This window comes from Furipterus horrens, unplaced genomic scaffold, assembly GCF_987537825.1.
Source record: "Furipterus horrens unplaced genomic scaffold, mFurHor1.1.pri manual_scaffold_1, whole genome shotgun sequence".
Lineage (NCBI taxonomy): Eukaryota > Metazoa > Chordata > Mammalia > Chiroptera > Furipteridae > Furipterus > Furipterus horrens.
Window position 1 is genome coordinate 214535384 of NW_028327171.1, and position 13990 is coordinate 214549373.

At 47.5% G+C, this 13990-nt stretch overlaps 1 protein-coding gene across 1 annotated transcript in view; it reads right to left on the reverse strand.

The window, feature by feature from the left end:
* USP40 (ubiquitin specific peptidase 40) overlaps positions 1 to 13990 on the reverse strand; it is a 60939-nt gene that overhangs the window by 26579 nt on the left and 20370 nt on the right. The window contains exons 10-16 of the mRNA XM_090285046.1: positions 9728 to 10028; positions 7266 to 7347; positions 5662 to 5833; positions 4423 to 4507; positions 3530 to 3600; positions 2452 to 2768; positions 273 to 396 (exon numbers count right to left, since the gene is read on the reverse strand). Coding sequence (XP_090141172.1) covers positions 273 to 396; positions 2452 to 2768; positions 3530 to 3600; positions 4423 to 4507; positions 5662 to 5833; positions 7266 to 7347; positions 9728 to 10028 — 1152 coding nt within the window. The remainder of the gene's footprint in view (positions 1 to 272; positions 397 to 2451; positions 2769 to 3529; positions 3601 to 4422; positions 4508 to 5661; positions 5834 to 7265; positions 7348 to 9727; positions 10029 to 13990) is intronic.

Sequence of the window (13990 nt, forward strand, 5' to 3'; positions counted from 1 at the left end):
TATACACCTGACGGCAGAGCCAGAGGACCCCGTGTCCTAGTTAAAGAGCAAATGCCCACATTCTAGGGTCCGGAGGGGAAAAGGTACACTTTCTTGAGATCCGTTAAGGATTAATAATATGTAAAGAGACAATAATCAAATATTAAAATAAGAAGTTCATTCCCTAAGGTTCGGCAGGGCACTGAGACTGCTCTGAGGCGCGCGGCACGGGGCTCTCGGTGCGACCGTTAGCTAAAGCGCTGGCAGCTGCCCCGGAACGCGCGTCTACTCACGGTGGCAGCAGTTGCTGGTATCTTAACTTGCTCCTCTTCGGATTCTAATTGACATAAATTTTTAACTTGGACCCAGTCGACCTCATTCACGCTAGTGATCCATTTCCCTTGTTTGGTCAACAAACTGTAGGTAAGAAAAGGTAGAGAAAAATTGTCTTTCCACAGCACTTTTGTGAATCAGGAAGGATCAGACAAGTAACACTTTCCTTAGGCACTTCTAAAATCCTGCACGGGTCCCTCGGTGGGACTGACTACAGGTGGCCGACTTGTACTGAGCTAGCGCTACGCAGCACTCTCTGGAGTCCACAGTCATGACTCAAAATACTCCTTGACTTAGAGAAATAATTTGTTGCCACACTTTTCAAAGGGAACTGTTGTAGGTGAGCAGCCCACGCACTGGGACCACAGGGGCGGGGGAAGGGCAGCATGAGTCCCCCAGCAGGACAGCCACGCCCAAAGGGCCGCAGCCGAGGGGACCACTGCGTCACACACACGGCACACTTGCGCTTTTAGTACTGAGCGCTATTTCATGACAGCGATGGCAGGAGAACGTCTTGCTCTGACAAGAAACTTCTCCTAGGGGTGTAGTCAAGGATCCCGAGGAAGGAGTGACGTCCTTCTGATTCACATGGAGGCAGAGAATGGGCGAGTGCAAGTCCTCTTAGGGAGCGTGTATCGGAGCCTGAAACATAATTCTGCCCTCTATTTCAGCTATTCCCGTCTGGGACTCCACTCGAGTTCCCAGCCCCAGACACAACAAAGTTTTAGGCAGCAAGATGCTCTCTGAAGACGCCCTTGCAGCAGTGGAGAGCCAGGAGAGGAGGGTGGCAGACGGCGACGAGGCAGCTCAAAGGCTCGGCACCGTGCACTTGGCTGTCAGCCCTTACAGCTCTGGGAAGGCGGCTCTAACCATCACCCCGTTTTGCAGAAGAAGAAACCGGGCAGAGAGAGATGAAGGAACCTGCTTGCGGTCTCACTGCCAGGAAGTGACCAAGCTGGGGCCGAAGCCAGGCAGCTGGCGCCAGAGCCTGTGCCCTCGCCCGGCACACGGCTGCCCCCACTGCAGCACAGCTGGGGGAACGGGGACACCAACACTGAGCCCTAGGTGGCTATGCAGTGAGGGTCAGGAAGAGTCTACACACGTGGGAAGCGCAGGATGAACTATCTACAAAAAGGGAAACCTTCAAGTCAAAATCCAGTGGCGGCGAGCAGACAGCAAGAGACCTAACGGGGCCTGACACGCGTGAGAGGCGCAGCGGCGCAGCCTCTACTCTCCCGTCTGCACTTTGGGATCTCCCACACCCTAATAAATGTGTAGTTTTTTTTCCAAAAGAAACACGTAATACACTTTTAATTAAATAGACACAGTGGGGAAATAAATGTCTGGAAAACATCTGTCCCAAAGAGGACAGTGACGAACATCACACAGAATGAACAGTTCACGTCAGGCCCTGCGGGCAACCACACAGGGACGCTGTAACTGATGCACACACACAGCGCTGATAAGGCAGGGAGCCAGCTCACTGTCTGAAACCCGAAGCCTCCAACGTGGAAATCTGGGGGGCAGGTCAGAGTGTGGAGCATGACGGCCACAGAAACTGACACCAGCCAGAGTCAAGGCCTGGGTGACAAAGAAGAGAGGCGGCGTTGCTGGCCCCAGGAGACGGGAGGGGCTGAAGGCCTGGCTCCCCACGCCGCTGCCCTACGTGGGCGGCTGGGGGGTCTCAAGAGACCATACAGAAAGGACTGTGATGAAGATCTGAACTGCCTGTGGGATGCTTGTGACAAAATAGTCAGATAAATTTAGTGAGGATCTTAATGCCAGCCTCATAAAAAATGTCAGGACCTTTCTTTGCGAGAATTTTGTCTTCAGCTTTATAATGAGCACTAATCAGAATTCCTCAGACAGAATTCTGCTTTACAGCCAACTGATCTAGACTGTATCTTGTCTATACTTACTTATTTAGTTATCACATTTACCAAAAATAAAAAGAAGTCACATTCCAATATCATTTTCCTTCAACTTGCCTAACCTAGAACATTCCTACTTCAAATATACGGAACACAATGTCTAGAAGTAAAAAGAAACATTGAACTCGCATTAAAATAAAGCTTTAGAGTTCTAAGAGATAGGGCTCTAATTTAAAGAGCGTGAAAAGTTCTCTTTTCCGTGCGTTACCTGTTATTTTCATCACTGGGATCCTGAATCAAGATGGAGCTTCCGTTTCCGAGCCCCTGTTCCCGGAGCGTCTTCGCCATGTCCGCCCTGGGAACGGCGGTCCAGCTCTCCTCCCCCGCAGACCCAGTCTTGTTGACGAAGATGACGCCGGCCGGAACCGCCAAGGCTGCGACCACACTCCCCACTTCTGCGTTGGCTGGGAAGACGTGCGGGGACTCTGTCACCCGCCGACGCCCTTCGCCGCCTGCCGCCGCACGAAGAACATTTAAGAGCAGAGGTTCACAGTCGCTGCCCGTCGGGATCCGGACCCCGCCGACCTGCGGACACACCAAGGCGGCTGTTAGCGCCGTTCGCATTCGCTGCAGTGAAGCCAACCCAACAGCGGAGCCAAGCCGACGCGGACGGTTCCTTCTCACTACACTTTACTGACCAGGCTCCCGCGGCTGTCAGACCCCCCACAGCTCGGTTTTCTGGCGATTCTGGGCACTTCCGCTGGGGTTGTGCGAGGAGGTGGGTCGTGCCACCTCCCTCTTGACCAGAAGTCACATTTTTTTCTCTTTTCAAGTGAAACAAAGTCTTCGCAATGTCTTTTAAGTGTCAGAAAAACAACTTTAGATTTTTCTTTTGAAACTTTCTCCTGGCCATCATTTATTTTTCAGGAAAGAAGTCTGGTGTGGGGACAGAGCAGGTGTCCCGGAAACGTGAGCTGGCCCGGGGATAGTTCGCGCTCCCCCCCCCCCCCCCGACTCAGACAGCGCCCTCTGCTCCCACGGGCCGCTCCAGCCCCTCGCTCCGCACAGCTCCTCACCCTTCGGGGCCCCACGGGGAGCACGCAAGGCCCCGGCCCAGCGCGGCACTGACGTCAGCGCTGTCACACCAGCCCCTGACAGCGCTGGGCTCGGCGGAGGGGCTCAGACAGAGGCTCGCTCCCACGGTGCCCCCACCGCCGCGCCTAGGAGTTATAGATGCTTCAGCGGCTGTCCGGTCCCTGCCCGCGCTCACGTGGGCTGAACAAACCCGCACTACGACCACCTAAAGGCCCACCACCACCACGGGTGTTTCTGCAGCCCTTTCTCACCTCCACGCCGTTCCACACAAAGATGTCCTCCTCATCGGCGACCGCCAGCTCCCCCAGCGCCAGGCTGTCCCCTGGTGGTGAGAGCAGAGCGCAGGTCAGGCCGCCCGCCGAGAGAGGGGGCTGAGATGCCTCAGTGCGCTTCTGAGACAGCATCCGTTCCCCGTAAGGCAGGCCAAGCAAAGGGCAGAGGGCGTGTTTATGGGGGTGTTTTTATCTTTATGCCTTCCATCGCACGCTTCAGTTTTTTCTTTAACCTTTGTAAGCATCTCCCCGCGCTGCTGCCTGAGCGCTGTGAGCAGGGGACAGCGAAGGGAGGTTTAGTACGAAGGTCACCTGTACCCGACCCAGTGACGGGCCAGGCTGAGGCATCCAACGGCCCAGCTCTGCCAGGACTGACTGTTCCGTCACAACCACACGGGTAAGTTACATAAAACACGCACCTCGGTACTTGGCACCGTGAGGTCCAAAAGCAGCACCACCACTGTGACTGCTATTATTACTGTCCTGTTGTTATTTAAAGGGAGTAACTACTTTTAAGCTCTCAAAGTACATTTGTTTGTGAAGCTGAGTTGGGTAAAAAAAAAAAATCAAGCTATATAAATAAGATTTAAATGGTTTCAAATCATTTTGCTAAAACATTTGTGGTAAGATAAAAAAAATTCCAAAGCCATTTAGAAAATTAATTTGGTAGAGGCAGGCTTAATTTCAGAAAGTATGTAACGTTTGCACGTTAGCAAAATTTTACACGTTACATAAATTGACACCCTATAAATTGGATAAATTACGTAATTAAGAAAGTAGTAGACGGGGAAAGAACCGCCAAGAGGACAGGATGAGACCCGCAGAGACACAGATACATAATATGAGCTGCTGTGTCTCAGCACGTATCTTACCGTCAAGCGTCTGATAGACGTGAAGCCCAGCCGGCAGGAACCTGGCCACACTCAGAACCATGTCTCCTTCCCAAGACTCTAACAGCTACAGAACACGTGCAGAGAGAAGAGCACAAGAGGAAGCAGTGGGCATCACACCCCCAGGTTAAATACCAGGAGCGAAGTGCTGACTGACGTCCGAGGAGGACAGGGAGGGCGGACAGACGAGCACTCCCACCCCTGCCCAGCCACAGTGAGGGAAGAGGGTCCGCCCGCGACGGGGAAGCCCCGTGCCCATCTACACGCGCTGTCGGTGACGGAGCCCCACTTTCCCAGGGGCGCCGTGCCCGGCACGCGGGCCCAGGGACCCGTCCGCAGGAGCGAGAGCGGGTTGTTGCGTCAGCGCCGCTCAGGAAAAAGCACACCGACCACCGCACACTAACCCCCGTTACTGGACAGGAACATCCCCACTGGAAATTTAAGAAGTGTGACAGACCACCAGGGGCTTCTGTTAAGTTTCTAAACCCAAGACTCTGGGGACTGTGGTAACCTCGCCAAAAGAACATGTGATTAAAAGGAAAGAGTAGGAAGACCAGGACTGGATTAAATCACAATTTCTTCATCTTTCAGGCGGGGGTTAGTTAGCTTGTCCCCGTGAGGTTAAAGAACCAAATGACGTAATTAATACGATAGCACTGGAAGTAAAATCAAGAGCAGCACTGTTGTTACTGTCATTGAAACACAACTGGGGACGTTATTTAGAAACAATGATTACGATGATGTTTGTTTTTCCTATAACCAGTAGATATTTTCCTTCATTTGGTGATCTTATTAACGAATGCTATTTGGTCCTGAAAGGTAGAAAAGTAGCTGCTTTTGTTTAGTAGTTCTTGGTTTTAGGCAACACGCTTATCTTTCTCTCTTCATTCCCTTTACAAACAATTCTCTTACATTTATTTTTCAATAAAGAGACAACCTTATATTCTTCCTCTCCCCCAAATAAAATACAGCAGGCTTGATTCTGCCCCTGGAAACTGGCCGGAGGACCGTATCTGGCCAGTGCAGAGAAGCCTCTCAGAGACGTCCCAGCGAGGAGTGAACCTCCGTCCGGGCCACCCCGCTAGGACGCTGGCAGATGGAGGACTTTCCTAAGAAGCTTTGAAATATAAATAGTTGTATCTTAAATAGGATTTTCAGAAGGAGAACCCTGCTTGAGATGGACCTTAATGTCTACATTAAGAGGAAGTGGAGCTAAATTACCTGAAATATTGAGTGTCGAAGATCTCCTAAAGTCTTTCTTTTGTCAAAGGTTAAATCCCACACACTTTCTGTCTGAGAGACGGCAGGGTGCAGGGCACCATTGAAGAACCGATAATGAGGGCCCAGGTGGAGATGCAAGTTGAGATTATTGATTGTAGCATCACATTCTGCCCTTTAAAGACGCACAGAAAATACATAAATACTATGTTTTTATAACAAACACGCTTTCATCTCAAACCAGAAGTATCTGATTTACAATATAAGTTCTCCATTCCACCCAAGCGATTATCATTAACACCACTTTCTTCCATGTTCCAAAATGATTCATTTCGGCTTCTTAATAAATGGCAGAATTTCAGTCCTGCCACCGTGAACTCCAAGGAAAATGGGTTTTAATGTACACTGTGCGACATGACTCTGACTACTGACACACGCAACCTTCCAGTCCTGAGACTGTACTTAGGACGAAAATGCTAGAAACACGCTTCTAATGACCATGTGAAGTGTCAGATTTACGAATTTCTAATTCCCCCTTCCTGCCTGCGAGATCCACAGACTCTCCCTTAAACTGTCTGCTGGCAGCCTCGCGGTCCTCCTGCGCCTCCTCCCCAGGCCCCAGGGGCAGCCGCGCAGCACGCTGCCCGCACCCCACTCCCCGGTCGGGCCGACGGGGCCGGAGGGGGCAGCCACCACCCAGGTACCTCTGACACGTTCTGTGAACGTGGGCAAAGACAGTGCGAGCTCTTTTGATGACGACATGACTAAAACCTCTTAGGGTCTTTTTTTAAATACCAACTGCTGAGCCACACCACTCAGGCAGACTCTTTTTCATGCTTAAGATATTTTACTCTTTTAAGTTTTCATATTTTCAGTGTCTTGATTTTTGTAGCAACTTCCTTTAACTTGGTTTGCCATTCAATCCACCTGCCACTTTCCCCAGCTTCAAGTCCACGACAGAAGTGCAGAGCACATTCCTGCTGCACAGCCCGCCTTGGGGGCCCACGGGAAGACCAGGGACATCCATTCTCTCACCCAGTACCCCGCCGGCTGTGTCAGAAAGCAAACAGAGCCAGTTCTTCGGGGTCCCAGGGGAGACCTCAGAGGAGAAGCCTGGATAGTCCGGTGTCCCCAGAGCAGCCCACAACAGCCACTGCAGGCGCTGGCCCGAGACGACAGCGAGCCTGTCCGCGGGCCGAGTCCGCACGTCCTTCGCCTGTCCGCCTCTGGTCCCCGTCACCACACGCCAGCTCCCCCAACGACTTCAGGAGGAGGGCGGCTTGCAGAGCAGGCTCCCTTTGTACCCAGGGAGCAGCTGGACAGGCCAGGAGACAAGTCTGTGCCCCGCCCTGTGCTCACAGACCGCTCCCGTCCCCCTGCGCTCCCATCCCTGCCCGGCAGCGGTCACGTGCGTCCTCACCGCGCTCACGCTCACAGGGGAGGGGGCTTTCAGCGTGAGAGCCTCTCACTACGAACATGCAGCTGCTAAACAGACACGGGCATTACCGAGGTTGTCTTCTACCTTTTTAATTGTCATTATTGAACACGCAAGGCCTAAATTAGACCCTCACTCCCAGGGAACCACTCCATCTCTGCCAGTTGGTTACCTTTTCGTCTGGAGCTCGAGGTTGGCCGCGTCCATCTCACTCAGTAAGTGACGGGGAACCTTGTGTCTGGGGTTAGCGCGAGCTGCCAACGAAAGCGCTCATCACCTCGGGCCGCCTGCACGGGGCCGGGGGAGCAGGGGACTGAGCCGGGGCTACAGGCTCTGTCTGTGCCAACAGCCCCCACTCTCTGCGTCTCCGTTTTCCATTCCAAAAATGAAAACATCAGAACAAATAAAAAGAAAGCAGTTCTTTAAGCCAAGCTAGAAGAGTCCCACTTCTTCAGCTCTCTTTAAATATGCTTTTTAAAAAGAATCCCAACTATTTTCTTCCTAACAACAACTATAATAATTTGTCACTGTAAAAATTGTAAAAATTATTTTAAAAAATTTAACAGAAATTGATATTACCTGTAATTCCACTCGAGATGCTGCTAAATTTGTGCATGTGTGAGTGTGTATCTCAAGTATATATATACTCCTGGTCTCTACACAATGTGTCTTGTACACACACACACACATATTTATTTAAAACAATTAAATTTGTTTCAAAATGGAATTGTATTCAACAAACTTGTAAATTGCTTTTTCATTGCATATATTGTTGAGTATTTTCCTAAAGCTTTAAATGACTGCATAGTACCCCCTTCTTTAAATAGCATAACCAATCTAATCAATACTTTTCTGTTAGAAATCTAGGTGAGGCCCATTAAGTCATTATTATGAAATAATGGGAATAACAAACACCTTGGGACATAAATATTCATACACAGCTCTGATTATGTCAAGAAAAGTCTGTAGCATTAATTTAATCATTTTAAACCCAGACAACCGAACTGCCTATCCTACCTCACAGCTCACCGGCTACGGAGGACGTGCCAGCTGCCGAGCCCCGGGCTCTCAGCCAGACCTGACCTGGCGGGAAAAGGGTCATCTAATGCTGCTGTGAGTCCCGCTTTTGATTCTGGGGCAGGCTGAAATGGTTCTGCAGTTTGCTGGCTGCTCCCACTTCTTTTCCTGTGTGTTGCCCGTTATGTCCTTCCCCGTGCATGACCGAGGACAACGGCGCGTACGTGACCGCGCGCTGCACCCACGGGGAATGCACCCGTCGTGTGTTCTGCTCTTGTCCCTGGCTTATCGTTTGTCTCTTAATATTGTTTACGGTTTGTATTACTTTTCCTTACATTTTTTCTTTCTTTGCTTTTAAGCTTACAAAGGTCTTCTCTACCTTAAGGTCAGAAAAATATTTATATATTTTAAGGTTCTTTTTTTAACATAAACATTAAAAGAGCTATAGTTTCATTCATTAGTACAATCAGAGCTTCGTAAATGTTCTTAGTGAGGGAGCACGTTTTCCTTCAGCAGTCCCTTCTTCAAGTCCCATACTTTATCTCTCTCCGTCAATTTCAGAATCACTTTCTCAAGTTCCATTCCTTCATCCCCCAAAAAGTCCATCAAAATTTTGGCTGGACCTTTATTTATTTAAGTCCTCAGCTAATTAGAAAACTGTCATTTAGTACATATTCCAATTATGTACATCTAAAATTTAATTTAGTAAAAAATACTTCATCTGAAGACATTCTTTTTTTCTGTTAATATATATATTTTTATAACGGTGAATTCTGCTCCGCAATGTATTTATCAGGATTATTACCATATTTCCCCCGCCTTAGAAAAATACAAAGCTCTTTCTGGTTAACAGTTAATATAACTGTTGCAGATCCAGAAAGTTCATTTCCTTTGACTGCCATGCACATTTCTGACAGCTTTATTCTTATTCTTCATAAAAATGATCACTACTCACACTCTCTAACAACAGGACCTTCACTGCTAACCACAGAGATGTCTTAAGCTAAAGTTTTCCCAGTTAGAGGACTGTTTACGTTTGAGTCGGCCTTGGGAAGGGATCAGTCCCACAGACTAATCCATGACAGTGGCTTCAGTTAAAGTGTTGGATTGTGGGTCTCATTGTTTAACCTCCTTAGAAGGTTCAACAAAGAATATTTCAAAGACGTTTCAACTGCTCAGAGAACACATTACCTTGAGGGAAGGGAAATCAGAAATGAAAATATAAGGGGACCATGAAAATAAGACCAAGGCCGCCTACACCTCGAAGGTAACACAGGACCAAACGGCAGAGCCGAGCCCGAGGACCGGCCGCCGCCCTCCGATAGGCCCACACGGTGAGACCCATTCGCCCGCCCGCAGTATGTGAGTCAAGAAAATCAGTTTTCAAAATCTGACTATGGCCTCATGTTATCAGAGGAAAAAAATTAAATAGAAGTATATGACCTTCAAAAGTGACAGACTGTTGGATTTCCTGTGGTATATTTCTGTCAGTGTAAAAATATCTTTAAATGTCCCAAGAGTGAACCTCCTTTCAGAGGGTAACAATACAAACAGTATTTACTATTTACCTTTAAAAGTCATCGCCTTAAACAAAGAGGAGCACTGTCCCTCCCTTACCTTCAGCGGGTCTCTGCAACTGGGATTTCCGATAGAACAGCATGTAGGCGCTCTCTTTGCCCTGAAATTGCTGCTCAATATCTTTTTCCTCAATGGGCTGGACCTTGGAGTCATTTATGTCAAACCAGTGGGGACAAGAGGTTCTGTCCTTTAATCCTGTGGACGCTGAGGTCAGGGCCTTGAAAACCGGTGGGTCCTTCGTTCGGAAACCAGCCTCAGCCTCCAGAGAACAGTTCTTCAACAGACGCACTGTACTTCCATCGGAACTGAGTAGAAACATCTGAGAATGAAGCCGCAGGAACTAGACAGAAACAAAAAAATACTAGGTCAACAAAAATTGTTTTTAAATTGGAGATGATTAAGAAAAATTCCCTCATCTTCCTTTCTGTTATCAGATATTTTAGCCTCACCTTATTTTTGGCCTGGCCACTAGGAGGGAGAAAAATCATTTGGGCCCTAAGACAACATTCAATAAAAATCAGAGTTTCTGTGAAGTGGTCTAATAGTTATATCATGAAAGTCAGTCGCCACACCACAATCTAAAGAACATTTTACTTATACCTCAGTAACGCTGTTTTAAAGAGTGTTTTACAGAAGCGGACGAGGCAGAACAGAGCTGTGAGATTCTTTAAGCAGCCCCTACAGCGCACACAACACAGGCGATCGCACAGCGAAGCCTCGGAGAAGGCGGTCTCCGAACCAGCGGCTCAGACAGACCCCGCGGGGATCGGGGGGAACCACAGCCCGAATCACCGCCGCACGCCGACTAAGGGGAATGCTTTCTGCCGCGGGAGCCGAGAGGCCGGCTCGGGAAATCAGAGCAGAGGAAGGCTGAAGCCACAACCCCAAAGACCTAAAGGGCTGGGGGCAGAGCGCAGTTCTCTCGCCCCCGCCTCTCCCCTCCCCTCCTCCTGCGCCCTGCGGCCCTGCCTCTCCCCTCCTCTCTCGGCACGAAGTTACTTCCGACAGGAACTCGCTCGGCGGGTACGTGTAACATTCGCCGAGCTCACCAGTCGTCACAGAAGGTGACTGTTTCTCTCAGGAAGAAATAAGCTGCGGTGACCTGAAGTGTGGTTCTATCCCACACCGAAGGGCACAGGGCACACCGCACAGTGACAATACTGTTGACAGATGGTGAAACAGCTTTGTAGTTAACTTGTTTTAGGTACAATAAAAGAGCAACAATTTGAAAACTTTGAGTAATGAGCTTTCTGTATGGCCAATTCTTTTTCTCGTTTGATGGTGGAGGATTAACTCTTTTCAGCCTAAAACTTCGGTGCCCTCTGCTCCCAGCAGTGGCGGAGAACTTTTATTGAACTAACCCCCCTAATAAAAATGATACACTCTAAACAAAATAATGAAAACAACTGTCTGTAGAATAGCCAGAAGAAGGCACGATGCGGAGGGAACAGTACCCCAGAACAGAGAAGCAAACTGGCGAGTCCCACACTAACACGCCACTTCGCAGTTTGTGTCAGGAGAGTCCAAGCAAAGTCGCAATAGATTCAAAAGAACTAAAATCATCAAGAGCATCTTCTCGAAGCACAAGGGAATTAGAAATCAATTTATAGATACAACAAAAAATGACTAGACATTCCCCAAGTATTTGGAAATTAAGCAACACTTCCAAAATACTCACGGCTCAAGGGAAGAATCACAAGGAAATTATAAAGTATTTCGAACTAAGTGATAATGGAAGTCTCAAACGTAGCTGCAGCTAAATTAGCATGAGAAGGAAATGGAACGCTTTAAAAGCACGTGCTGACCCACAAACGCCCGCCGCTTGGAAGGCCGAGTTGAGGGACAAGGCTGCGGCGAAGCCCACATTTCTGAAGAACGTGGTGCTCTGTTCTTCAAGAAGGCGTGCGCCCCCACAGCAGAGCCCTCAGTCGCGCTGCGAGGAAAACCCGGAAGCGAAGGCGCGCTCTGATGTACTGCAGTGGCAGGTGACGAGGGCGCCTGTACACCCACTCAGCGTCGAGGGGTCAGTACAGAGCATGATATGATGCGTAATATAAGGGCAGTACCTAAGGGAGGGCCAGACACCGGGTTCTCATGGTACTAGCCCCACCACCGCCCCCGTAGCACCATCTTCTCTTCTGAAGCACTGACAAGAATACAAAGGTCACAAAAATTTTATCAGCAACCTAAATAAAAACAAGAATTACTGTGGTAACTGCAGCAGTGACATTTATATCACGTTTTCTTTTGGATATTCTATATTGTGTATTATACTGAGCAAATCAATACACATTTCTTCACACACATCAAAAAGCATGTGTTAGAAGGTTTACAAACAAGTCCTGGCCGGTGGGGTTCAATTGGCTGGGCAGCAAAGGTTGCTGGTCCGACCTCAGTCACGGCTCAGGAGCAGAGCGTGTTCAGAAGGCAACCAGCCGATGTTCCTCTCTCGCATCGACGTTTCTCGTCCTCTCTTTCTCCCTCCCTTCCCCTCTCTAAAATTAAAATTTTTTAAAAAATTATTTGTTTTTTGTTTTGTCTATTTTTTTATTTTTAGAGAGAGGGGAAAGGAGAAAGGGGGGGAGAGAAACATCACTGTGTGGTTGCCTCTCACTCACGCCCCCAACTGGGGACCTGATGTGGAACCTAGTCAAGTGCCATGATTGGGAATCGAACCATCGAAACTTGGCTCACAGGCTGACGCTCAATCCACTGAGCAACACCAGCCAGGGCTTAAAATTAAAATTTTTTAAAAGTTAAAAACTGAGGTACCAACCCAAGAAGCTAGAAAAAAAGATGATCAAGGAAATAAAGAGCAGAAATCAGTAAAACGGGAAACCGATGAGCAACAGAGAAAATCAAAGGTAAAAGTTTGTTTTCAGAAAAGTTTAATCCACTTGATAAGCTCATACAGAGCAAGGCTGATTTTTTAAAAATTGAGAAAACAAAAATTATTAATATCAGGAATAAAAAAGAGGAAATAACTTCAAGTCCTACAGACACTGCAAAGTAATGTGGGATGTTTTGAACAACTTTATGCCAATAAATTTGACACTATAGATCAAAGGACAAATTCCTTTAAAAATATACAATGTGATAAGTAATAGAAAACCTAAATAACTCTACAATCAAGGAAACTAAAAATGTAATTTATTTTCAAGAATATAAAAAAGGGAGTATTTCCCAACTTGTTTTAGGAGTCCTGCATAAACCTGATGCTAAAATCTGACAATTAAAAACAAAAAAGATTAAAGATGAATATTTCTTACATAGATACAAAAGTCCTTATGCCAAATGAAAATAGCAACACATAAAATATATCATGACCAAGTGATTTAACCCAGAAATGTACAATCTGACTAATATTAAAAAGATCAGTTAACAGAATTCACCATATTAACAGAATAAAAGAGAAAAATCATGTGATCATATCAACAGATGTAAAGCAAACAGCATTTGATAAAAATCCAACTGTAGGATGAAACTATCAATCAAGATGAGTAAAAGCTAACTTCCTCAAACTTATAAAGGGTATTTATAGTTTTTAAAAAACCTGCACAACCAATACTTAAAAATAAGTACTGAAACTGACCCAACCATTGTAAATGGAACCCTTACAGCCTTCTATGAACGAACGTTCACTTATGAACTGTGGTCTGACCAGAAGCTGTGCGCAAACACTTGATGAAATGTGAACGCTCCTCGCCCCTACGAGGATCGGCTCCAAAACGTTACCGTGTCCTGTTGCTTTGCTTGCTGTCAACCACGCTACCTCTATTCTGGCAGGACCAGTCCCCTGGAACTGTGCGTGAAAGGAAGATCAAGGGCAATCTGGGGGAGTACCTGCAGACATGTCTGTAAGTAAAACGATAAGCTTAGGGGATGAACTCTGTGACTTTTTTTGCTGTTGTGATTAAAAACCTCTCCCCTCTTCTGCTTATTTCTTGATTCTATGATAAATTATTTAATACTTAATAAGTAACTTCACTGAATATTATTAAACAAAATATTGATCTTATTTTGCCCTAATTTAAATTCCCTTCTGCAAAGGAATTCATGCTGCTGAGATCATAACAACATTTTCTGGGAAAAGGACTTTCTGTAAGAATGTCATTGCCCTGGATGGTGTGGCTCGATGGCTGGAGTGTTCATGGGTTCAATTCCCAGTCACGGCATATGCCTAGGTTGTGGATCCAGTTCCCAGTTGGGAAGCATACATGAGGCAACTGATTGATGTCTCTCGCTTTCTCATCAATGACTGTATCTTTGGGTGAGGAGGGAGGAAGGAAGGAGGGAGGGAGG